The sequence below is a fragment of the Delphinapterus leucas genome, chromosome 5 (assembly GCF_059928025.1).
Source record: "Delphinapterus leucas isolate spDelLeu-1000000601 "Yukka" chromosome 5, BTC_Dleu_Yukka2, whole genome shotgun sequence".
In the NCBI taxonomy this organism is placed as follows: Eukaryota; Metazoa; Chordata; class Mammalia; order Artiodactyla; family Monodontidae; genus Delphinapterus; species Delphinapterus leucas.
The window spans coordinates 16,675,604-16,703,395 of NC_143133.1; the positions used below are offsets into that span (position 1 = coordinate 16,675,604).

Consider the following 27,792-nt stretch of genomic DNA (forward strand, 5'->3'; position numbering starts at 1 on the left):
TCATTCATTTAATCAACATTCAATAATGCCAAGCTCATTTTTTTCACTTTGGAAAAATTTATATTTTGTATCCGTTGATAAATTGTTGAAACAAAATACTTTGCAATATTTCTGTCACCTTTGTGCATACAACCTCAAAGATGTCATTTTGCCTAACTGTATGTATTCATTTTATAAAAAGAAGGAATGAAAGAACATTTAGGAAATCATTAATCTTTTGGATATGAGGGAAAGCCACACATAGTCTCAATAAATCAATGTCTTTGGAAGACACAAAAGATTTCTGGCTTAATTCAAAATCCTTTATTTAGAATGCCAAATGTCTTTATTTTATGCAGAAGTGCTCCAGATGGCTAGGCACATGTTTCAATTACGCTAAATTGCAGTTTTTCTCAAGTGTCCTCTTACTCTTTTACATCTAGAATGTTACTGATTGTATCTTGAGTGGGCAGGTAAAAAAACTCTTATTTGTAAATGTAAATGTTTTTGGATAAGGGAAAATGTACGTGAATTAAAAGACAACGTGCAGTACACTGTCAAAAGTTAGAAAATATAACTGAGCGAATGAGGGATCCTAAAATGTTGTTAAAGTATTATTAATCAATTTTCTCATAAGTGGATATTACTATACCTTGCGTTTCAGTGTCTCAGAAGACTTCAGAAATAAGAAATACTTTGGGCCTCTATGCTAATAGTAATTCCACAGTTATAGAACCATAATATTAAAACTAAGAGGTCTTTCTTAAATAAGTCAGTAAAGTACAGAATATATTATTTGTTATTAAATGTAAATCTTTAATATTAGCATAAATTGCCATCTACCTACTGTCTCAGGCCACCTCATGTATTTTTAAAAACACCCCATAGATTCTGTTCAAAGCAAAATGTCCTTATTTCAGGTCCTTTTAAATATACTCTCCCAGGGTTGACTCATAGAGCCATCCCCTTGTACTTGGAACACTACTTAGTTCTTTCCTATTGTTCTTTTTTCCTGTATCTCTCTCGGAAATATTGCTTTCCATGAGATTTAATCTCTGAAAGTTTGGCTTATACCAACAAAAATCTATTACTCTCATCTTCTTTCTAAATGTATAATAAATTAAATAAAATAAATAACTAAAAGCTATCTTGTGTAAGGTAATTTCTGACAAGGCAGGGAGGGGATTCTGAATGCTACATAGCTATTTATAACACATTTACACGAGCTTAATTCATAAATAACTAGGATGGTGTACATTTTTAGTTATTCAATTTACATTTTAGTATTTCATTAGTTGCCCCAGATATTTGTTGTCAACTAAAGCCAAAGTGTTCTGGTACTTTTGAGTCACTATCAAAGGGGAAAAGGTAATTATCCACTGGGGCTCCCTGTGTTGAGCTTACTACTATTACCACCACTAGTATTACTTCAGAGAAGTTTCCAAATTTGCAAAAGTATAATTAATCTCATAAAAATCCTAACCAATTAAAGAAGAAAGGTTTCTTACAGCAAGGTCAGGGGCCCATCTGCATCAGAATCACTTGAGCAACTTGTTAAAATGACATGATTCAAGGATGTTCCTTGAATCTTCTTAAAAATAATCTGCATTTTAAATAAGCATCCACGTAAGGAATCCTCACATGCATTGTTTTGAGAACTAATCAAACTAAAACATATCACCATATGAAAATGGAATATTTTCAAAAGTTTGAATTTTGCTTATTGGATATACAAAACAGAAACAATAAAAGATTTTGAAAAAATATGTTGAAGAAGATGTTTTCATACACTCTCATATTTTGTATGAGTCAGTGATATTTTAAAGAATGTTTTTCCAGATTCATTTGATTAAAATTCTGCTTCCACATTCAATCTATTTTTTAATTTATGATTCATTCCAAAAGAGACTTAAAGTGATCTTAAAAGCCATCTATGCTACACACATATAAAATTATACAAATAATATACCATGTACAGTGAAAACAGGAATTACTTATTTAAATTTCCCATACTGTTATCTTTGTCAGAAACTTTGTCAGAATGTGCTATTGGTAGGGATGAGTTTTGGAGTTAGTGCCTGGGCTTCAGTCCTGGCTCTATGCCTTGCTAATTGTATGACCCAAAGGAAGTAAATTTATCTTTCCCTAGGCCTGAGTTTTCTCATCTGTAAAATGGCAGTAACAACATTTATTTCACAGCATTATTTTGAGATCTGGATTAAAAAGCACAGATAGCCATCTTTTCTTAATAAATAGTTTGTATTGTTCTAGGGGTGGTTGCCATTGTTGTTCAATAATTATTATTTAATAACCATGCTGTTATTGTTTAATAACCATTACCTGAGATAGGAATAATGTTGAAGACAGATGAATAAATATAGTTCCTGACCAAGATACACACATTCATCAAATGTAAACATGGATAGAGGCATCTAAGGGCAAAGGTAGCTCCTAAGGGCAGAGATGCAGCCCAGAATGGACCAGTGTCCTAGCAGGAAAGGAGGAAAGGCACAGCAGGACTGAGTGGCAGCCTCAAACTATCTAAGAGTATCTTAGATACTAGAATATCTCTGGGATGAGGCCCAAGATGGATATATTGTAAGTCAAACTCTATTTAGTTACACAATGATATCTCATATCAAATATTTTAAAAACAGGAAAATATGAAAAATAGGTATTGTTTTACAGCTGTCTTCTCAGACTGTAGACCAAGAAAATGATTGCACTTCAAATAATTTAAAATATGCAGACAACCCCTTATGAAGTACAATAACTGAATTCTTTTTTTTTGAATTCTTAAGATAAATCATCTCAATTGTGTGAAACCAGTTACTATAATCAATTAGTAAAACTTTATTTCATCATAGCAACCTTCTACATTTTCTGATAATGGTTTATGTGACGTTTGTCTTCCTGTTGGACTGCTTGTCCCTCAAAGGCACAGATCTGTAAAACGCTAATTTGAATCTCCAGTACGAAACATCCTTTCTGGCATATTGAATACTGGGATGAAAGTTAAGGATGGGCATCAATATAAAGGCAAATAAATTGTTCACAATGAAACATCCCTTCTAATTTAGAAGTCCTTTGATTATTGCCTATGTGACAATGTGGAGAAACAAGATTTTAGCAAGGTGAACATATACATCTGGGCAAATGGCCAGGAAAAAGATTAACAACTCCTCTGTGTCCATCTACCACCTCAGAAGAAAACTGGAAATCCTAAGTTGCTTGAATTCTCCACTGAGAAACACTGCAAGAAAGCTCTCAAACTTGGTCTCATTTAAAAGCAGGTATGAAAAACTGAGGTGTTGTTTATGCATCTCTCAATGCTGTAACCTTGCTATCTTGCCTGATTAATGACAAAATTAGCATCTATGCAAATGCAAAAAGGTGACAAGGAAGTGAACTAATGCTTATTTGGGGTGAACATCCTGAGTATGCTTATTTATTTTATTTCTCAAAACAGCTCTGTGAAATAGACTTCACAAGGAGGCAGCTGACACACTAGCGTATTAAACAGCTCCCCTAAGATCATGAATTGTATGTACTACTGTGTCGATACCAAAAGTCCTTGCTCTTCCCACTGTTTCCTAAATTTGAATTCAACAGTCTTTTCCTGTTCACCTGCTCTTATAAGGAAAACTTTACACATGAAATAGCACTAATCTTCAATGCAACCCGCATATAAATATACCTGGTTATATGTACATAGGTGTTTTATAATATATCAATGTATTTATAAGCGCAGGCTCCATATTACCCCTTCATCCATGACTAAGTCCATATTAATTATCAGTTACTAAATTGACGTTAATTATCCTATTTTTTCTTTCTTCTAGAGCCATTATTAAAAGCAAAAATGGATTCATTCATTTTTAACTATTTAATTAGGAGATCGGTTTAGGTATATCAAAGATAGTTAACATCTAATTTAATTCAGTTATAAGTTCAACCATTAGCAAACAGAAATTTTCTGTGATTCCTCAGCATGTCTTGCCTTTTAATGAGATTCATGGTTAATCTTTGAAGCAAGTAATGTTCTTTGAAGCAAGATTATTAACTCTTTAAAAAATATTATTTGATTGTATTGTTCAGTATTTAAAAAGTGAATATTCAGTATATAAATATTCCAAACAAAAAAGTAAGATCTGGTTATGATATCTGGTCAGGATTCAAACCAATGCTTTCTTTTCTATTTATGGGTTTTTTTCTTTTAATCTGATTCTTTCTATTACATTAACAGACAATGATTTATAATAATTAAAGAGCCGTAGAGTGTGGTGGAAAGAACAAAAGCTTTGAAACCAAATGAACTCAAATCCAGCTGTACCACAAAACAATTTACTCAAATTGTTATGGTCCTTGATACTTCATCTGTGAAATGGAGATACTGTTACGTGCCTCAAAGAATTTTCAAGAGGAATAAATGATATATTTGCAAACTATATGCTACAGTGTATGACACAAGTTGGAAATCAACAAAAACTGGAATCTTCCTATCACTCCAGATCTGCTTAAATTTATTTGCTTTTGTAATCAGAGTACGCTTAAAATTGTTCCAATAAAAGTGCCTTGACATCAGAACAAACACATTGAGAGCAGTACCATGTTTCATTTCCTCTTTTAAAACAGAAAGACTCCTTATTCAGAAAAGCACATGTAAAATGAACAGTTTTTAACATAATTTTTCTTAGAAATAAAACTTGTAAAGTTGCAGTGCTTACAATGCACTGTTGGAATATTTAAAACTGTCTCTTCTAGATGTTTCAGATATGGTATTAAATTGAAATAAAGGTGTTTTAGAGTTGTTTCTGAAGTCCAATTTCTAACAGGCTGTCTTTCAACAAAGTTTTTATTTTAATTGTTTTCCCCAGGTAGGCTGCCTGTGTTTTAAAATGACTTCAAAATTTGATACTTTTAAAAGAACACAGTCCATAAACTGGAAGATGCTTATCTGTTTGTACATTATATTAAAATTAAAAGAAGAATCCTGAAATTTACTTAAATTAAATTATATGCAAATAAACAATTAAACACTACACCCATTTCCTTATCTTAGGTAATAACCTTTCTTTTCTGAGTTATACCTTTCAGCTTATTAGTCACCATCATTTAAAAGTTATTTTTCTACCTGATATAGTAGAATGAGAAAATAACCAAAGAGGTATTTTTCAATGTGCTTCCTGAGTAATTTCCCTAAAATTAGGAAATGTAATTTGTAAGTTTGGTTTTGTTTCCCATCTACATGGTATCATTAGAAATGTCATAACAGTTCCTATATAAACAGTAGCTATTTACATGCCCAGTAGCTGTTTACATTTTTTTTCTTTTTAATCATTGCCTTCTTGACCACACAAGGAGTAAATAACTGAATGCAGCATCAATAAAAGTAAACCAACAGACTTTTAGGAAAATATGCACTGCTATGTTCAGTGGTTAAGATAAATGGTTAGAATTCTCTCCCTTTAACAGATGAAGGCGCTGTAGCTCAGAGAAGTTTAACTTCTGCTTCAAGGTCACACAGCATGAAAGGGTAAAGCCAGGATTTGAATAAAATTAGTCTAACTTTCAAATTTATGTTTATTTCAGTATTTAATCATGCAGTGTACAACTATACTCAATATTAAGAATAACATAGAACTCTTTCAGAAATTGAAGTACATATTAAATCTTTTAATTGAGGGTTTAAAATAATTAATTTTAGAAAAAACTAAAGTCAGAAAATAAAATGTCAATTAGAGTTTCACTTCATCAAATGTTTACCCTGTGCACTATAAGAAGTTAGATTAACTAACATAATGCATTTACTTAGGCCATTATTTTTTCAAATAGTATTTGAGGTAGAAGGTAGAGACAAGATAAGAAGTAAATGTACAATGTGAATTATTTAATTTTAGACATATATAGCAAACACCTTTCTCCTGGAAAATTGCCTTTGCTTAATGTTAATACTGCTCAAAGCAACACCTCCCTAACCTCCACTATCCAGTATCTAAAACTACCAATTTCTTTTTCCTTAGCAAAAATGTTTTCTCTAAATGTATATTCTCTTGGTTGCCAAGCAACCAAAATTCTTCATTTAAGTATAAACACACTGACACACAGGCAGAAAAGTACCTAGAAGAAAATACAATAATAGACACCTCTATCAGCTATGGCCATCTGTGCTCAGTTTGACCCAAAGTTTTGGCAAGCTTATGTGGTCCCTCCTATCCCAAAGCATCTTGTCCTATAAAGAAAATTTTTACTCCCACTTCCTTCATTTTCCAGCAAGTCTGGGGTCAAGTGTGTTCTAAATCTGCCAGGCTGTGGACATGAAATACTAAGGATTCATTAGTTACTTGTAATTAATTACAACCTCAATGGACAAATAAATAACTTTCCCTATTTTATTATGCAAAGTAATTAAATATTAAGCTGTAGTTGCAACACAGGCAGTTCTGTCCCATTTAGTCATATACATGAATTAGTACTTTAATCTTTTTAGTGGATAATTGAAGTTACCATCTTAAAAAAAGAGACTGAGTCAACTTTTTGTATCAATTAAAGGACTGCCATACAGCTACCGGTGAGGAAAAAATGCTACAATAAAGCAATATAATTAATTCAAGCTGAATTTAGTAACTCAATTATGTTTCTAAGAAATGGCCACAATCTAAGACACAGGTTGCTAGATGTGGGCCAACTATTTTAACCAATTGCTTTAAATGAACTTTTAAAAAAATACAAGTAAAGCTAAAATCTTACCAAAGGATTAAGCTATAATCTTACCGAAACCCCTATCATCCGGTTACCCCTGTGATGTGCTGCAGATACGCTAATGTGAAAACCTCAGTAGGAATGTTCATCATGTGATTATAAAATATTAAACCACTACGTGAAATAAAGCCAAACAAGAGCACTCTACCAACGGGGGAATCTCTTTTGATCCACAAATAAATTATTTGTTAGAATGGCAGTTTTACAATTTGTCATAAGTACATTCTAAAACACATCACAATTAATCTCCAAAACACACAAGCAACTCATGCAGCTCAATATCAAAAAAACAAACAACCCAATCCAAAAATGAGCTGAAGACCTAAATAGACATTTCTCCAAAGAAGATATACAGATTGCCAACCAACACATGAAAGGATGTTCAACATCATTAATCATTAGAGAAATGCAAATCAAAACTACAATGAGATATCATCTCACACTGATCAGAATGGCCATCATCAAAGAATCTACAAACAATAAATGCTGGACAGGGTGTGGAGAAAAGGGAACCCTCTTGCACTGTTGGTGGGAATGTAAGTTGATATAGCCACCATGAAGAACAGTATGGAAGTTCCTTAAAAAACTAAAAATAACACTACCATACAACCCAGCAATCCCACTACTGGGCATATACCCTGAGAAAACCATAATTCAAAAAGAGTCATGTACCACAATGTTTACTGCAGCACTATTTACAATAGCCAGGACATGGAAGCAACCTAAGTGTCCATCGACAGGTGAATGGACAAAGAAGATGTGGCACATATATACAATGGAATATTACTCAGCCATAAAAAGGAATGAAACTGAGTTATTTGTAGTGAGGTGGATGGACCTAGAGACTGTCATACAGAGTGAAGTAAGTCAGAAAGAGAAAAACAAATACCATATGCTAACACATATATATGGAATCTAAAACAGAAAAAGAAAAAAAAAAAGGTCAGAAGAACCTAGGGGAAAGACAGGAATAAAGATGCAGGCCTACTAGAGAATGGACTTGAGGATATGGGGAGGGGGAATGGTAAGCTGGGACAAAGTGAGAGAGTGGCATGGACATATATACACTACCAAAGGTAAAATAGATAGCTAGTGGGAAGCAGCCACATAGCACAGGGAGATCAGCTCTGTGCTTTGTGACCACCTAGAGGGGTGAGATAGGGAGGGTGGGAGGGAGGGAGAAGCAAGAGGGAAGAGATATGGGGACGTATGTATATGTATAACTGATGCACTTTGTTATAAAGCAGAAACTAACACACCACTGTAAAGCAATTATACTCCAATAAAGATGTTTAAAAAAAAAAAAAAAAGAGAACCGGGGGAGGAAAAATAAATAAATCAAAGACATCACAATAATAGGAGATATTGAAAATCTGTCATTGTACTAGTAAAAGTACCATTGAGAAAATCATCACTTAAAAGTAGATCTCTTTTGAGCATCTGAGATAAATTCCTCTTAGGTTCTTAAGGTTTAGAAAATCTATATTTCTTTTGTTAACTGTCTTATGTATGTGCTTGTTTAGTCTAGGACACCATGACTTATCTACCTGATCTTGTTTCTCTGTCTGATTTGGCATTTAGAAAATTAAACTTAGTGGGCTACCTAAGTCATACATTTCTGTATGCTAATCTTACATATTCCAGGATTACTTTGTAGCTACACTTATTTTTACTTCCTATAGTTTAACAATTTTATCTTCCTTTCATTGTATATATACTTTTGTAACCTGCTTCAAACCCACTGTAGCATGAAGTGGCTTCATATATATATGTACACACGCACATATATATATATATATATATATATATATACAGAGAGAGAGAGAGAGAGGGAGAGAGAAAGAAAGAGAGAGTAAATATCTTGACTGAAAAACAAAGTTACATACTATAGAACACTATGTCAAGCAGAAGGGAAGCACATCTTCTTTGGGTATTTGCTTTTTTTGAACAATTTCAGAAAGTAATAAAACATTTTTCTTTTCAGGGAGATATTTTAATTATGAATTAGAAAATTCTCACTTAAGAAGTGACCAGCATTTATATGTTTTGTAAAAACCAAAGTAGTTTTGAAGAAAAGATAGTTTTACCTATATTTGATGGAACCAGCCAATTTGACTTCAATTAATAGAGTTGCATTAAGTAATTCACAAAAAATTTTTTTTCAGATTAGGTTCTCAGATAAACACACATGATTTCATGGTAGTCAATACCTGACAACTGAGAGATGAACATTTCTCATCTAAATGAGAGAGAAGGCTTTAAAATGAAACAGACACTGAATAATCTATTTTAATTTGCTTGTTTCATAAGCAACTAAGCCTCTCAAAATTTCTGGATTAGTAAATTAACTCCCTTAAGAGACTATAACTATTATTGAATTATGTCAACAATAATAAAACGATGGATAGGTAAATAGCATCAACTTAACCACAGATGGGCAGTGTGGCTTAGTGCCAAGCATGTGGACCAAAGTCAGAAAAAACCTAAATGTTACTCTAGATTTGTGATCACACGCAAATCATGAAATTCTCTGTGCCTTTTCCTTAAAATGAATCAAAAAACACCTGATATGCCTCTGTACAGATTTGTTAGGGAAATTTAAAAAAAAAAAAAGGAGGGATAGAGTTCTAAAACACTTTGGAAATAGCGTCTTTTAAAATGTTAATAGTTCTGTGCATATCTGCATTTTGGAGAAAAAGGAAGGAAACTAACAAACTTTAGTGAGCACCTTGTTTTTCCACCCTCACAAGAAGCCATGAAACAGGTAATCATTTCTATTTTACAGATGAGAAAAATGAAATTCAGAGAGTAACCATGAAAAAGCTTGAATCATGCTTCTTCCAAATCAAAAGCATGCACTATTTCACATAAACTTCAGTCAGAATGAAATATTAAACAATATTTTATTTGCTGCATTTTATTAATCAAGTTTACTAATACTGTTGATGTTAAATATTGAGCAACGGTGTAAATTTGAGAAAGGAATGACAGTACTTAAACGTATCAATGTCCAAAGTAGAATATTGTTATCCTGCTTTTTTGCAGAAAGAAAAACATGGTTTACAGTAAGCTAAGATTTGCTCTCTAAAGCAAAATTTGATAAATTCTAAGGAAATGAGAAGACATGGTAATAGAGTAGCATACATTGTTATATATACTCTAAAATGTTCTACTTTACCAAAATGTCTATAAAATAAGCATTAGTGATCTCACTGTACTTTAGACAATACAGATTTCTGGATATTGAGTTACAGGCTCTTAGCCAGTCAATTCACGCAGCCACGGTCATTCTACCCAGGAAAATCAGTCCTGGCCAATTAGCTAGCTTCACTGATTTCAGAAGAAGCTCCATGGCTTGGCTTGAAATATGAAAAATGACTCCTTTCCTTCAGCACGCATCACTGACTGAGCTTCTGGCCTTTAAGCAGCATATTTGCAGCATGTTCAACAGTAATTCCTTACTTTATCAAAGATTTGCTGAGCATCTGCATTGATCCAGCCCTATTGAAGGTGACGGGAATACAGCAATAATAAACAGATGAAAACCTTTCCCCAGTGGAACGTATATTTTAGAGGGAAGACATACCATAAACAAAATAAAGAAGTAACATATGTGTTATGTTGGGTGATGATAAGGACTAAGAAGAAACGAAAAGAAGAAAAGAGAAGAAGGAAGGTTGAGGGAATGAGAACTTTGCAAGGTGACTTTGAGAAAAGATATGAGAGAAGCACAAAGCCAGCAGTCCAGGCTGAGAGCCCAGGCAGCCCAAGGCGGTGAGGCAGGGCCACAGCCCACAGTGAAGCCGCTGAGCAAGCTTAGGGAGGGACAGCCAAGAAGAAGAGAAGTCAGGAAATGACTGACTGATGAGAGCAGGCCACAAAGGGCCTTGGGGCTCACTGTAGGGATCTGGCTTTTACTACGAGTGAAATGGAAAGCTTTGGGTTTTGAGCAAAAGAGTGAAATGATCTGACCTACATTTTAAAGGATCATTCCACCTGCTAGACTAAATCAAAGAGATGAAGGACAGAAGCAGGGAAATCAACTCATCCATTCATTAGTTATTCATTCATTTATTCATTCATTCATCCAACAAAAATTTACTTTGTGCCGACTATGTTCCAACTAATGTTCTAGGCTCTTGAGGTACATCAGTGAACATAGCAGATAAATACACCTGCCCTTGTGGAACTTCATTCTAGCAGGAGGAAGACAGATAAAATATAATCAAAATTACAGATCAGCAAATTATACCACACATGCACTTATACCTGTATAGTGTATATATATTATTCAAAGTAATGAGATTGGTTGGGCTCATCACCTCAGTGGAATAGAGTAGATTAGAAAGAGAAGAATTACAAGAATTGATTCCAGGGGCATCCCAGTGTTTAGCATTTCGGGAGATGAGAAGAAGCTGGTGAAGGAGGCTGATCAATTCTACGGGGGAGGAATATGAAACGCTATAATAGAGAAATGGAGATCAGGCAGGATGAGGGGGTGGGGAGCTCCAGTAATAAGTCAGTAAAGGAAGGTTAGTTCTCACTTAGAATGTGAGATATGAGCAAATACTTGGAAGCGTGGGAGGAAATTATCCAAGTAGGTGCTCTGGAGGAAAGAGCATTCTATGCAGAGTGAGGATCCAGGAGCAAGAGCTTTGAGGCAGGTGTATTCCTAGCAAGTTTTCGGACTAGCAAGAAGCTAGTATGAGTAAAGAAGATGAGCAAGGAAAGACAAGAGTGGGAAAGAATGACGGAAATCAGTAAGAAGATGTCTGTCTTCAATAATCCAAGGGAAGGATGACGGCTTCTTAGACAAAGGGAGTAACAGTATAAGTGATGAGAAAAGATCAGTTTCTGGATATATGTATATATATATATATATTTTTTTTCTTCAGTATGCGGGCCTCTCACTGTTGTGGCCTCTCCCATTGTGGACACAGGCTCCGGACGCGCAGGCTCAGCAGCCATGGCTCACGGGCCCAGCCGCTCCGCAGCATGTGGGATCTTCCCGGACCGGGGCATGAACCCGTGTCCCCTGCATCGGCAGGCGGACTCTCAACCACTGCGCCACCAGGGAAGCCCTATATATATTTTTGTTGTTGTTGTTTTTGTTTCTGTTTGGCTGCGTTGGGTCTTCGTTGCTGTGCACGGGCCCTCTCTAGTTGCAGAGAGCAGGGGCCACTCTTCGCTGTGGTGGGTGGGCCTCTCATTGCGGTGGCCTCTCCTGCTGTGGGACATGGGCTCCAGGAGCACGGGCTTCGGTAGCTGTGGCTCGCGGGCTCAGCAGTTGTGGCTCACGGGCTCTACAGCGCAGGCTCAGTAGTTGTGGCGCACGGGCTCAGTTGCTCCGCGGCACGTGGGATGCTCCCGGACCAGGGCTCGAACCCATGCCCCTGCATTGGCAGACGGATTCCCAACCACTGCGCCACCAGGGAAGTCCTAGATATATTTTTAAGAGAGAGCCAAGATTAACTGACAGAGTGCACATAGGGTGTGAAAGTGAGAAGTCAAAGAACACCAAGTTTTTTGACCCAAGCAGTTAGAAGATTGGGGTTGCCATCAATTGAAAAGGAGACGGCTGAGGGTTCTTGAGTCAGTTTTTATTGGGGAAGATATCAAGAGCTCAGATTTGGAAATGTTAATTTAAAATATCTATTAAGAAACTAATCAAATGTAATGAGTAAGTGGTTGGTTATATGAATATGGAATTCAGGAGAGATATACAGGGTGGAGACAAAATTTTGGACTCATCTGTTCATATGTTATTTAAAATCATGAGTTTGATTGAGATCTTCAAGGGAATAAGTGTAGATTAAAAAGGAAGAGGTTTTCAAGAACTGATTCTAGGAATATTCCAACAGTTAAAATTTGAGGGCATGGAGATAAGCTGGTGAAGGAGGCTGAAAAGGAACTGGTCCAAGAAACAGAATAAAAATCCTGAGAGTTTGATTACTTAAAAGTATATATACAATGGGCACTGAGACCTGCCCAATGGATGTAAACATGTGGCTATCATGGTGGCTTTGGTAAGAGCAATTTTACTAGAGTGGCAGAAGCCAAGCCTGATGGGGGTGGATTTAAGAGATAATGAGAAGAAAGAAGACAGGAAAGGCAACTCTTTCAAAAATTTTGCTGAAAAGGGAAGAAAGTAAATGAGCCAGTAACTGGAAGAATGGAAATATATTCTCACGGCACATCGAAAAATAAAATGAAGAACTGACATTATAGGTCCATTTATTCAAGCCTAACCTAAATAAAGATTAATAGGGACCTAAAGTAATCCTACTACTGGGTCATTAACTAAACTTCACTTTACCCTATATTTCTTCAGTCACCAGTATGAAGAAATATAAAAATATGAAAACAACTTTTTACACAGTAAAACTTGTATGCCTATGAGAGTATAGAAAGTATCAACCTTTCTTATAACATGTTGTGTTGTGATTAAACATACATACTCAAGTCAGACTGCTGGGTTCAAATTCCATTCCACCATAAACCAGCTCCATAAACTTGACCTCCATTAGCCTTGGTATCCTCATTTGTCAAATGGTGAGATGTCGTGGATTATGGTGAAGGCAAGACAATGCCCCGTGCTCACCAGTAAACACTTTATATATGTTATGTTTATATATGTTAGAATCTATACATGATAAAACATTTCAGAAAAATGTCAATAATCTGAAACAAATAATCCATAACAATGCCATTGGCTCCCAGTTGCCAGTTGTCAGACAGCGTTTATAAATGTCTCTCAGCATTTCCTCAATACCTTAAAACTTGGTTTTTATTCCCTAATTGTTTCCTAAATATGCATACATGTCTGGAAACTGCATCCCTAGAGTCAATTCTTGACTGCCACATGTAAATTATCTTCCAGTTAGATTCTGTCATCTTCATGACTTTATTGTCCTATTTTGTCTCAGGATTTTAACACCAGGGAAAATCCAGTAATCTTTGTACAATGGTTGCATACATGTTAGTACATGGTACTATATATATATATATTACATGTATATATTTTATAAATGATATTTGTCTAACAGAAGTTTAAAAATTTTTCACTTCTCTGCCTTCTTCATACTCTCTCCTCCTTATTTATTGTACTACTAAAATTGGCTGCTGTTGTCACAGACTACTTAAAGCCTGAAAGCATTAGAATATATTTACCATATTCCATATCTAGGAGGCTTTAAGAAACCCTTTAATTCATGTTGGCCATGTCACTTGCCAGTTACTCTTCTTCAATTTCCACTCCCAAGCTCCTTATTCTGAATACTACCTAATTTCATGGATATTCATCAAGAGCTGAACCTTAGACATATTAATTCTTGGAAGAGAGGACATACCTCAGGGCCTGTGGAATCCTTTATAGTCACTAACTCAACAGTCCCTCACAGCTAATGAGGTTCTTTGGCAGTTTTTCATTGTAATGATGGCAAAGTGCAAGCTGCAGACAGTGCAATGAAAAATTGATTCCACAAAATATGAAGCATATAAATGTCTTTTCAAAACTATTCCTAGAGTAGTTGCCTCAAAAATCTAATGGAACAATAAAGGATTAAAATAATTTGGGTTTTAATAAAGGCAAAGAGAGAAATAAACAATAACTTTGTCAGAAAATAAACTATGTCTATGGAAATATATCAACAAAAGAGAGAGACCAAATCAAGCATCCTGAAGCCATATATGAAATATGCAACATGAGCTTAATTGTCCATCAATATTCCTGTCTGTGATACACATTTATACATGTCTTAAAAACTTATAGAGGCCTTTAAGTCACAGTTTAATAAATTTAATAAACACATACCAACAGGGAAAAAATAGAATCAGAAAATAATCATAGATTGTTTAAAAAAAAACAATGTGGAAGTCAAAAGTCGAGGAAGTAAGAAAATGTTTTCCCCCTTTGAATATAATCTTCACACTCCACCCACACAATTTCATCATTATTCCTTAGGAGAGTAAGACTTATCATCTGAAAATCCAAAAATGGATTCTCCACCTATTCTCCACAAATAAAGTACACCAACTGTTTCCAACCTGTACAGTACCATAAATTAGGAGGGTCACTACATATACGTGTGCGCTTCCTTTGTCTCCAGTGCCTCTCTCTCATATTCTCACCCTTCTTCCCTGCTCCAAAAACACCTCCACAGGTCCTCAACTTGGAATCCTTGCTGCTACCAGTAACTGACCCATAGGAATGTACAGCATCTGCTGATGGCCTTGATTGAGGCAGCAAAAGTCATGCTTCTCTTGGTTCAGACAATACATAATACTACTTTTCAAAGAGTTTTTAATCTTGAAAACAAGATTATCAAAAGCATACATCTATACTTTTATCTATGGAGTAAAAAAGCCCCTCTCTTAACAAAGACCACAGATTACCCTGTCTTTATAGGACAGTAGCTATGAACACAAATAATGGATTACTCAAGTCTGGATGTGATTTTTCTTTCTATCAATCTGAACCTAAGCAAATCATTTAACTTTTCTGAGACTGTTTCCACAACTACGAAGTGGGAGTGATATGACTAACGTTGTTGTTAGTTGTTGTTGAGGCTCAAATGATAAAAATCCCTAAAGAAACAGTTAGCACTCAGGTCAATGACTGAACATAGTGATATGCAATCAATTTTATAATAATTATTATTATTATCATTATTATTAAATATTCAGTTCCGTTGCTTATATTTTGCCTGTGAGGAATGACACACAAGATATACATACATTTAATATAAGGTGCACTAACTCTTCTTCTAAACCCTTTGGAAGAAAATCATTTCTAAACTTGATATTCAGTATTGATATTACAAACGCCTGCATCATTTCTCCTGGAACTCTTGATGGTTTCACTGTAGAATAAATTTATTTATTATCAATTGCTAAAACTCATTTCTAAGCTAAACGCAATCACAATTTGTTCACTTAACATTCTAAACACACTTGTAATAGAATATTTCTAGTTGCTTTTTTTGTTGTTGTTTTTTTTAATGAATTGCAAAAATCTCAGTGCCTAGACCAATGGTTCTCCCACTGTGGAACATGGGGCCCTAGGCATACCAGAGACCCATTAAAGATGCCTGGGAAATAAAAAAACTGTGGTCATAATTATACAAAACACTGTTTGCCTTTTCACTATGTTGACATTTACACTAGAAGTGCAAAAGCAAAGGGCAGGTAAAACTGCTGGTGCCTTAGCACGAAGCAAAGCAGTAGTTCCAAAGTATTCAGCTCTAATTGTATTCTTCACTAACTAGGCACAGTAAAAATGAAATGCCAGTTTCACTTAAAAACTGAAGAACTCTCCTTGAAGAAACAGTAAAATGATTAATATTATTAAATCTAGACCATTAAATCCTGATGTCTTTTCAATATTTGGGTGACAAATAGTGAAACGTGCACAAAGAACCATTAATCTGTACCACTGTAAGTAGTCTCAAAGAAAAGCATGTGTGTAATGGATTGAGTTAAAGGCTGAACTAGGTGCTCTACTTACAGAATACAATTTTTACTTGAAAGAACAACTGACAGAGAAACTACACTTTTTTTAGATTTGCTATGTGACAGACATTTTTTGTTTGTTTGAAAATGAACAAAGGAAGCCTAATACATCAGGACAACAACTAACTAATTACTAATGATAAAATTTGAGCTTACAAGTGAAAATTCAAATTTGGAAAACTTCAAACCATCACCATGAGGTTGTGAGTCAATATATTTAACGACTCTTTTGATAAGATCCTTATCAGTTATAACCAGTATTTTCCAAATGATCAATGCCTGATATTTCTAAGTCACACATAGGTAAAATTTCCATTCAGAATGCAAGACAGATCAGTATTTTCATTCAACGAAGTATGAAAAGTTCAATGGTAAGGTTCCAGATTCCTAACTGCAAGTAAGTTTTAAGAAACAGCCAGTTGTGGAATTCCGGTGTAGTATCAAAAGAAAATCATCAATTATCTGAAAAGGATATCAAAATATCTTTCCCTTATCCAGCTTTGTCTATCTGAGTGAGAACGGATTATCTTCATGTACTTTAACCAAAAGAACATATTGCAGTAGATGGAATAAGAAGATTTGAGAATCCAGCTGTCTTCTCTTAGGCCAGATATTAAAGGGATTTATTAAAATGTAAAATAATGTCTCTCTTTTCATTAGTTTTTAAGTTTGGCAAAATTAAGTTCTTTTAATAAAATAAAATAAAAATATGTTATATGGTTAATGTGATTTTAAAGAAATTAATAAACATTTTAAAATTTTCTCAGTTTTAATGTTCAAAATATAAATATTAATAGATAAGACACACCTAAGCAAAAGCTCTTGGGGTCCTGCGACAGACAAATTTGAGAACTGCAACCTAGAAGCATATACAGTATTTCTCTCCATTTAAACCCTAAGTTCCATGTGAGACCATCCACCTAAATTCCTCTTTCCTCTTTGAGTCTTCTGACAATTCTCAGTTCATTTGTAGAACAGACATAATTGGTATGTCTTTATGTCCTTAGTTCAAATAATGATCGAGATCAAATTTACTAACCTCCTTTATTCCCCCGGCTTCTCTCTGCTGATTATTCCTGAAGCACAAGAATGCACACACCAGTCTTAGCTCTTCTACCATCTCATTCAGCAAACATGTACTGAGCACCTACTATACACCAGGCTCTAGGAGATATTATTATCAAGGAGATATTATACTAGAAGATAATAAAGACCAATGAGGTGGGATAGGGAGGGTTGGAGGGAGGTTCAAGAGGGAGGGGATATGGGGATATATGTATACACTTAGCTGACTCACTTTGTTGTACAGCAGGAACTAACACAACATTGTAAAGCAATTATACTCCAATAAAGATGTAAAAAATAAAAGAAATAAAGACCAATGAGACAAAGCCTTTGATCTTCAAGAAGTCCAACCCAGTCCCTAAGTTGCATGTTCCCATAAAACACATATTAAAAGAGAAATGCTTATGGATGTGCTACATCTCCAATTTTTTTGTTGAACCTAAAAAAGTGGTACAAAGTGTATATGAGCTATTCTAACATAATCAAGACTCTTCTTAGAATACAAAGATATAAAATAAAAGGATAATAAACCTTGTGTCTGCAACACAAAAGCCATCCTTCAAAGACACTCTCATCCATGCCAAAGTTTTAGCTATGACAGGTAGGGGCAGTGAAGGTGTACAACTGGACAGAGCTCTGGAATGAGAAGTATCAGAGCCAAGTCCCCAGCACCGCCCCCTTCCCCCACACACACAAGTGTCAGAGCTTGAAAAAGAATGCAGATTAAATCATTTTTCTTTTACCCACTGACCCTCTGCTTGTCCATGGAATGTGATCAGCCATGACTCTAGCCAGAAACCTGAGTAAGCAACCCAGACTCCTATCAGTGTACATGAATAAATTGTTAAAAAATGCATTGGAGCAAAGTTTACACTTAGAAACAAACAATTGAAATATCACCTCTGACAACCAGAGGTAATTTACAGCTTCTTTTTGCAGAATCATGGTAAATTAACTGTTTGAGCAGAAGGAAAAAAACTTTATTGTATGCACTTGGAAGATACAACCAATAATAATATGAAATTCTAGCTCCCAACTACTGCTTTCAATATTCTTTGGAGAAACACATTTGCTTTTAATTTTAGGAGTGGTTGGAGCTTGGGAACTCAAACTTGGTTTACAATTTCAGCACTTCAGTTCACAGAAGGTACCCTGACAAACAATTTTTTTCTCATAAAAAAATCATCATGATGAATTCTCTCCAGATTTTTAAATAGGCTACAGTAAATATGAATAACTTTTCATATTGGTGCTATTTGAGGTTAAAAAAAGTAACAGACATATAATCCCCTATTCCTAACAAAATGGTTTATAATCATTATTTTTTAGTCCTCGTGCCTAATGCAGAAACAGCACTATTTAATAAATTTAAGCTAAGCTAATCTTTGCATATCTCATGGATAAATAATAAGACTAAATAAATCTTCTAATGAAAACAATGGACATTTATTCTCACTGAAGAGCAAATGTAATGCATTGAACCAAACAACCAATAACATAATTTGTTTTACAGTTTAACAAATTTAAAGTCTAGAATGACTTAATTGCCTGTTTTTAATAGCTGCTTAAATCTCTTCATCTAAGAAATAATTCCAGAGAAGGAAGGTAGAGCGAGGGAGTGGGTTTAAGGGAGGAATAACCCCAAATCAAAATAAAATTACATGTAAATCATAGCCTGAGTTAAACCAAATAGCTCAACAAGTAAGACCTATGTTAAGATCTTTAAAAAACTAATTAGGTAAAAGAGGACATATGGGTTAAAAGTTTCTTCAGGTCTATGTGTATAAGGTAAAACTGAATTCCACTTAAAATTTTATCTCTAAGAATTATATCTCTATTAAGAATTATATCTCTAATTATATCTCTAATATCCTCTAGGCCATGAATATACTGTTCCATCCATAGAATAGACATAGGTAGCTAACATGAGAAAAAAAATCACAGGGGATTCAGAAAGATAATAATAATAAATGAACATTTTTAAATGAAGAAAACCCCTCACCTCTGTAAAAACAAGAAAAAAAAGCAAGAAAACAAACACATGAGCCTCAGTTTCACTAGCATGTTGTGTCTGGGTTACTGCCGAGTATCACAAACCACGCTTGATATTCTGTGTTTTTGGCTGAGTGACACCAGAATCTCTTTGAAGGGAGTGAGGAGAGAGAACTTAGGAAATGGCAAACGAGCTTTCCAGAGTATAGCTATATCATTTCTAGTTGATTATCAAAACAGCATTGGAAGTAGTTCAATTAAAAAGCAAATCAATGAAACACTGAGGTAGTAACAGCCAAAAATATACCCCGGGAAAGGCCAAGCTTGAAATCTTTTGGCTTATGTTTTGAAACACTAGTTTCTTGCCCATCAGCAGACAGAACAACTTGTACCTATACCATGGCATTGAACAACACAGTTGTGTCTCAAGAAACAGCTTCTAATCTCTGATCATTCACAGCACATTACATGCTTTAGTTCAAGAGGGAAGAGAGAGGATTACTTTAAGTCAGAAGATAGTACCTAAAATGTGAAGGCAGATGAAATCAGGAATCTCCCCAAACTTGGCCCAGCACATTGAAATTAGTCACTGTCTATAAAGAAACTGCCAAGACTGCTGAGGATGTGAAAGTTAATACCGTCCTGATGTAAACTGTCAGTCCACAGCCACTCCCCCTTGAAAGCCATGCTATAATGCTGATTTCTACCAAAGTTCTTCATTTTGGAATATGGATTTCTTAAGTCTGAAATTGCTCATTCTCTGGTAGACTTCCTTACTGTGAGGTGTTTAGTTTAGTGTGGTGATGTAACTTAGATAAATGAATTTTTTTTTGTACTTCTGAAATGGCTAAAGAGCTCTCATTAGCATTACACAAATGATGGTGTGAGATGAAATATAAGGTAAAAACTGTTCATTGTTTGGTTTTGATCAGGATTGAAGCTAAATTGCATGTAATTCTTGTTAGTCTGTGTGACAGAACATTTTTATATGCTCCTGTCAGTAAAATGAACAATCAACAGTAAAGGTAAATTACTATAGAAAGTAAATATAAAGAGAACGATCTTCCTAAAAAACACATCAACAAATAATCATAAGGGATGACAAAATCATTACCTCTGCTCTCTGTGTTCTGGGAAAAGCAGTTGATTTTTCTATGGCATAAACATCCACCAGGTAAAGACAGGCTCCTTGTTCACGGTCCAGAATGGCTGCAGTCTGAATTATGCCAGTTTGTCGTCCAATAGTAAAGAGACGTCCCACAGTTTTTTCTTCACAACGGACTGAAACAATATAATACTCCACTGGGGCTTCAGATCCTCTAGGGCTAGCTGCTTCTATTGATATCACGTTGGTGCCAATGGGTTCTCCTTCCTTCAAAATAGTGATATATTTGGGTTGTGTAAAAACAGGTCCATCAAGGCCCTGAAGAATGACGGTCAATTCAGTGGTTGATTTCCTCCTTTCAGGGCCAAGGTCTGTTGCTGAAACTATGAGATTATAGATCAGCTGAGAAGGCACCAGCGCTGAAGCCACTCTCAAGTCTCCACTATAACGATCCACAATGAAGGTGTCTGTGTCCCCATTGATGATCTCATACTCCACCTCTCCATTCGCCCCTTCATCTGGGTCAGCAGCCATAATTGTTGTCAGAACAGAACCAATCACAGCTGAAGGGTCGGCAGCCAGGGCATTTTGTGATATAAACATTGGAACATTGTCATTGAGGTCTGTAACCAAAATGGTCACGTTTTTCAAAGCATACCGTCTAGTTTCAATAGGCACAGCTTGATCATTGGCTTTTACAGTTAACTCAAAGAGATTAGCAAATTCCCGATCTATTTCAGCATTTGTATAGATAGTACCTTTGACTTCATCTATGCCAAAGTGGTTGCCCCTTGGCATCTGTTGGATGATCGTATAGCAGAGTTGCCCATTAATGTCTGCATCAGGGTCATGTGCAGTCACTGAAATGACAGACGTTCCAATGGGAATGTTCTCAACAATAGACTTGAAAATATCCCCAGGAGGGAAGCTAGGAGGATTGTCATTAAAGTCTCTCACATGTATAACCACTGACATTGTAGATGAACGAGGAGGCCTTCCTTGGTCTTTTGCTGTTATATTTAATTTGTACAAAGACTGTGTTTCAAAGTCCAATTTTTTGGCAAGAAAAATACTCCCAGTGTTTGGGCTAATGCTGAAAGTTCCATGATTGTTAGTCCCAGTAATACTGTAATGTAAGTCAGCATTGTCACCTGAATCTGAATCAGTTGCAGTAACAGAGGACACGAGTTCACCAATTCTCATGTTTTCCAAAACATCAACAAATAGTGTTGATTTAGGGAAAGAAGGGGTATTGTCATTTTCATCTAAAATATCAATATTTAAGGTACAAGTCGAATTGAGGGAAACTGCCCCTGAATCCACTGCTTGAATTACAAGGGAATAGGCAGCTGTTGCTTCATAGTCTAATTTGCCAATAAGTGTCACCTGACCAGAGGTACTGTCTATAGCAAACTGTCTTTCTTCATTTCCTTTTATTACAGAATAATGAATAAGTCCATTATTACCTTCATCAACATCTGAGGCAGATACTCTTAAAACTTGTGTCAGGTTGGCTGCTGACTCTGATATTGTCGCTTGGTAAAAGTCTTTTAAAAACTTGGGAGCATTATCGTTTATGTCCTTCATGTAAACATGTACTGTGGCCTGATCCTTGAGAGGCTGAGGGAGCCCCTGATCTGTTGCAGTGACTGTAAAGCTAAACACTGCAGTCCCTCTCCGCCTCATAAGAGACTCCCTGTCAAACTGATGAGTATTTGTAATTTCCCCACTAATTGCATGCAGCTCAAAATCTGGCTGCACCATTTCGAAAGAATACCTTACTTCTCCATTTGGCCCAAAGTCTTTATCTATAGCACTTACTTTGCCCACAAACGACCCAGCTCTCTGTTCTTCTTCAAAGTAAAATGTGTAATTGGTACTGTTAAAAAGAGGTCTGTTATCATTTACATCTTCTAAAATTACAGTAACATTCACAGTAGCACTAAGGGGTTCCACTGCTCTGTCAGAAGCAACAACCAGTAAAACATATCTGTCTTGAAGTTCACGGTCCAGTTCACTTTTTATATACAATTGACCATCTGGGAATATGCCAAAAGCATCCCCTGTATTGCCTTCAGCAATGCTGTATGCAATTTCACCATTTGCTCCTGAATCCTTATCAAAAGCTTGCACTTTAAAGAATCGAGAATTCACAGGTTCTGACTCAGAAAGGGTGACCTCATAAGAAAGTTGGTCAAACACTGGTGGGTTGTCATTTACATCATGGACATAAACTGTTAAGATGAAACTAGAGGAGAGCTGGGGAACACCCACATCAGATGCCAAGATCTCTATCTGGTAGGAACCAGCGTGAACATCCAGGGGTCCTAGCAGACTAATATTACCATTCCTTTCATTGATAGTAAAGAGGTTCTTGGGGTTTTGCTTCAGGCTATAGAGTACCATGCCATTGACACCTTCATCAGGGTCCACAGCTTTTGCTTGGAAAATGCTGTGACCTGCCTGCCAATTCTCTACCACATTCACACTCTCTACTGCCTGAAGGAAATGGGGAGAGTTGTCATTTAAATCCTTAACTGTTATGTTAACCATAGTGTCTCCAGTCACTGTGCCCCCACTGGCTACTACCTTCAGCTGATAAAAGGATTGCTCTTCTCTGTCAATCACACTTGCTGTGGTAAGCTGCCCAGTGACCTGGTTGATAGCAAACATACCTTTCTGATCCCCAGTAGTAATGAGATAACTGATGTTGGAATTGAGATCCATGGTGGATGCAGACACACTACCCACATGATATCCCAGAGCCACATTCTCAAAGACCACGAAGCTGTAGGCAGCCTGGCTGAACACAGGTGGGTTGTCTTGAGTGTCCAATACAGTGATGGTTACTATTGCCTGGTTTGGAGACTGTAAATTGCCACCATCGGTAGCCACTATTTGCAACTGGTAAGCAGTTTTTTCTTCTCTGTCTAGGGCCATTCTTGTAGAAATAACCCCACTCTGAGCATTGACCTGAAACCGAGACCTGTCCCCAGCTGATATACTATATTTGACAGTTCCATTGAGACCCAAGTCTGGGTCAGTGGCAGACACTGTGGTGATGTAGCTACCTCCAGGCTCATTCTCCTGAATATGAGCAAAGTACTGGACTGGGTAGAACACAGGGCTGTTGTCATTAATATCCAGGAGGCTCACATTGATTCGAGCCATTGATGACTGGGGAGGGGAGCCCAGATCTGTGGCCAGAACCAACAGGGAGTAGAAAGCTTGCTCTTCTCTGTCCAAGGAGGAGATAGTACTCAACCTCCCCGACACAGGATGCAGGCGGAAGGACCTCTGGTCAGTCTCAGACTCTTGGAGGGAGAAACGCACTGTCCCATTGTCACCCAGGTCCCCATCAGTTGCCCCAAGCACCAGTAGTTCAGTCCCTGTTGGGGCATTCTCAACCACAGACACCTCATACCCTTCCAGCTGCGTAAATACTGGCTTTTCATCATTCACATCCAGGAGGGTGACTACAAGCTGGGCATAGGAAACCTTGGGGTGAACCCCCTGGTCCCGAGCACTGATATTCAGTACAATCTGGGAAGCGAGTTCACGGTCCAAGCCCCCAGCAAACCCAGTGGTCACCAGGCCGCTGTGTTCACTGATGTGGAACCAACCTAGTCCATTCCCAGAGACAATGCTGTAACGCAGATTAGCATTGAGACCAGAGTCGCCGTCAGTGGCAGACACTCCACTCACATAGCTTCCCGGGGGCGCCTCCTCGCTCAGGTTCACTCTGTACACTTGCTGGGCAAAGACGGGAGGGTGGTCATTGATGTCATTGACGAAAATCACCAAGCTCGCCACTGAAGAGCGCGCCTGAACCGCTGCGCCAGGGGGCGCCCCGTAGTTATCAGAGACAGAAACTGTTAGGTTGTAAGAAGGGATGCGCTCCCGGTCCAGGGCGCTGGCTACTTTGATGAGGCTCAGGTTCGGCACTTTGCTGCTCTGCACCTCAAAGTGGCGCTGCTCGTTGCCCCCAAGAATCTGCACAGAGATGTTCCCGTTGGCCGCGGGGGAGTCTGCGTCCGTCACGGTGAGCAGAGCCACCACAGTGCCCACCTGAGCATTCTCATCTACCGAGGCGTAGCGTGAGGTGGCAGGGAAGTAGCGGAATTTCACCACAGGGTCGTTGTCGTTGACGTCCAGCAGCTGAATCAGCGCCTCGGCGCGCCCAGTGAGGGAAGGCACGCCTCGGTCCATAGCCTGCACGGTAAGCGAGTACTGGCGCCGGGCCTCGAAGTCCAGGGGCTCCCGCACCGTGATAAGCCCAGTTTCGGGGTCCATTTGGAAGGGGGTCCCCTCGTCCTGCAGCCGGTAGCGGATATCCGCGTTGGTGCCCTCGTCCGCGTCCGCTGCCGCCACCTGGAGGACGCTGGAGCCCACCGCCGCGTCCTCAGGCACCCCCGCCTGGTAGTGGGAACTACCAAAAACTGGGGGGTTGTCGTTAATGTCCTGCACAGTTACGTTTACCTGAAGGTAGCCCCGCCGCTTCGGCTCTCCCTTGTCCTCCACTTCCACCAGTAGCTGGTACTGCGGCGTGACCTCGCGGTCCAGCCCGCCCTTGGACACCAGATGCAGGAACGCGCCCTCGCCACTCGGGTTCAGGGTGATGTCCAGGCGGAAGCGACCCGCCTCGTTGCCCTGGACGATGCGATAGGACCGGTGGTCCACACCATTGGAGCCGATGTCTGAGTCGGTGGCCGTATCTAAGATGACTTGCCGCCCGCTGCTACTGTCCTCCTTGAAAGTGACCACAATCGAGGGTTCAGGGAAGACCGGGGCGTTGTCATTGAGGTCCCGCACCAACACTCGCACTTCGGTGGGGTAGGTGGGTGAGCTGGAAAGAACCACCAGGTTGATCACGTCGCTGGGTAGGCTCTCGCGGTCGATGGTGGCAGTGGTGTACAGGGCCCCGGTGCTACTGTTTATGGCAAACAGGGCGTGGCTTTCGCTGAGTCGGTAGGTGAAGCCTGGGCGCGTCTGGATGGTACCCACCAGCGTGCCGGGAGGTTGCTCCTCCAGCACCTCAAACACCTGGCGCTGCTCGGCCCCGCTGACCCGGGCCGGCCGCGGTAGCAGTGACAGCAGCCAAAAGACGCGAAGGAGCTGAAATAATGATAAAGTGGGCAGCGGGAGCCACGGGCGGCCCCCCCTGTCTGCTGCCAAGTCCATGGTCCTGGCTCCCTGGAACGGTGTGATAAAGAGAAGGAAGAGGTGAGGCAAAAAAGAGTGATAATGACAGGGATCAAGTAGGCACCAGCAAACATGCAGCCGATGTATCTGTCTGGGAGCTCTGCTATTTCAAAGAACCTCCAGTCCAGCAGAAGCAAGTCGCATCAGCAAAAAGCTCCAGGTAGCCATCTGGACACTTAGCGCGGGAGAGATGCCTTGAGGAAAAGCGGCAGGGCATTCCTCGGGGCACTCCTGTTTGTTGACGAGTTCCCAGAAAAGTTTCTCAAACCTCCTATATTTTCCCCCTTCACTTTGTTTTCGAATCCAGAAAGTCTGAGCGTTTTCGGCTGGGTGGATGTGAGTTGGGAGAGGTTGCCTGTACTTAAGGTATATGAGGAATCATTGCAAACAATTGTCTTCAGAAACTTTAGAACTTACCCAAAGCGAAGAAACTGAAGAGGGAAGGACAAACGTCCGTAGCGGTGTGTGGAAAGAACAACTGCGCACTGGGGAGGGGGCGATGGGGAACCTGGAGATTATCAAATTGCTTTCCCAAAAGCTGGAGACGAGGGATTTCCTCGAGTCCCCTCTCCTCAAGAACGAGGCTGCAACGCCCCTCCAACAGGGCTGCAGAAGTGGCCGCTGAGGCCCAGGCGGCGGCGTCTGAGGGCGGGCAGCTAGCAAACTGCGTTCCAAGCGCTCGCTTTGGCGCTAGGTTCCGGTACCCGGGAGCGCTCAGCTCCGTCCCTTCTCCTCCAGCAGGAGCCGCCGCCGCCCCTGCTGCGGCTTCGAGCCCTTAGTCGGGCACAGGCAAAATCCAGCGCTCCTCAGCATTTTTTTTTTTTTTTTTTTTTTTTACCTCTGCCGGGACGCCTGCCGACCCATTATTTGTACATCCAAATCGAGCGCAGGTCCCGCTTTCTTCTCGGCCTCGCCGGGGTCGGGCAGGAGCAGCGCGCTGTCCCCGAGTCCCCTCCCCTCACCATGCCAGGGGGCTCCTTCTCCTGCGGCCCCAATCAGAAGCCCACTCTAGTGCGCCTCGCCCGTGACCTCGTGCCCTTTGCTTTAATTGTCCCGTGTCAGTTTCACTTTGTAATCCACAAGGCTTTTGGTTTGGGGCGGGGGGGTGGTGGGTCCCTCTTTCTCCTTCACCGTTGGCGGTGGAGGCGGGGAAGTCGGCGCTGGGCTCTGGCGGCGCCCGCGGCAGCTCGGTACGGCGGCTGTCAGCGCTCTCCCTCTCGCCTGCCCGGGCTGAAGGTTGTACCGCTGTGGAGCTGGAGCTCCGCGAGCCCCTCTCAACCTCCGGCTGCTCCCTCACACTCTCCCCGCCCCTTCCCCGCCGCACGCGCGCGCGCACACACGCGCACACGCGCACACACACACACACACACACACCGCGTTGTCGAAACACAAACAGAGGGGGAGGGAAGACCGCGAGCTGGAGCAGGACTCAGAAACTTTGCTCGCCACTCATTGATCCCGCACTTTAGTTTGCCCGGACTCCCCCTAGCTCCCCGTGCTGTCACCTACTGCCCCTCCCTCGCCCCAGCCCCATTGGGCCGGAGCTAAAGCAGCCCCGCCTGGCACTCCTACCGCGAGCGCTCTCCGACTTCTTCTGCCTCCGACTGGCTTCTCGGGATGCTAATCACTCCAGCCTCTCGGAGGACTGTAGGCTGTGGGGTGTGGGAGCTCGGCGAGTAGGAGGCGCTGAGAAGGGGGTGGGGTGGGGTTTTTTATACCCTTTTTTTTTTTTTTCTTTTTGGTCACATCTTGGCCGGCATCTGAGCAATAACAGCAAAAAGCTGCCGCCGAATAGATGGGGGTGGGGTCAGGTTTGCAGATAAATAACTTTAGTGATGGGTTCTGGGGGAAGACCGTTAGGTTGTTATGCTAGTAATAACTCAGGGGTAAGGGGGGGGGTCGAGGGAAATAAAAGAAAGGCAGGGGGTGAAGGTCTATTAGAGCGGGAAGAAGGATTAAGCAAAGCCTGTCTGGGAATGCAGAGCGCAGATTTGCTTTAACCGTTTCCTGCCCCTTCTCTTTCGATGAGAGGGGAGGGAGTACCTCTACAGTATGATCCGGCAGCATCCAAACCAAATCTTCCCCATTCCTCCTCTGTCTACAGAGCGAGATAATTGCAGTCCAGATCTAACCCTAAGCCTGTCTCCACTTCCAGGTGAGTAGGGGCACCAAGGCCT

General features: G+C 39.3%; 1 protein-coding gene across 1 annotated transcript in view; it reads right to left on the reverse strand.

The window, feature by feature from the left end:
* The window catches only part of FAT4 (FAT atypical cadherin 4), a 172,428-nt gene extending 145,071 nt beyond the window's left edge, over nt 1–27,357 (reverse strand). Inside the window, exon 1 of the mRNA XM_022596265.3 lies at nt 20,423–27,357. Coding sequence (XP_022451973.1) covers nt 20,423–25,594 — 5,172 coding nt within the window. The 5' untranslated portion in view covers nt 25,595–27,357. The remainder of the gene's footprint in view (nt 1–20,422) is intronic.
* Between the last annotated feature and the right edge of the window lie 435 nt (nt 27,358–27,792).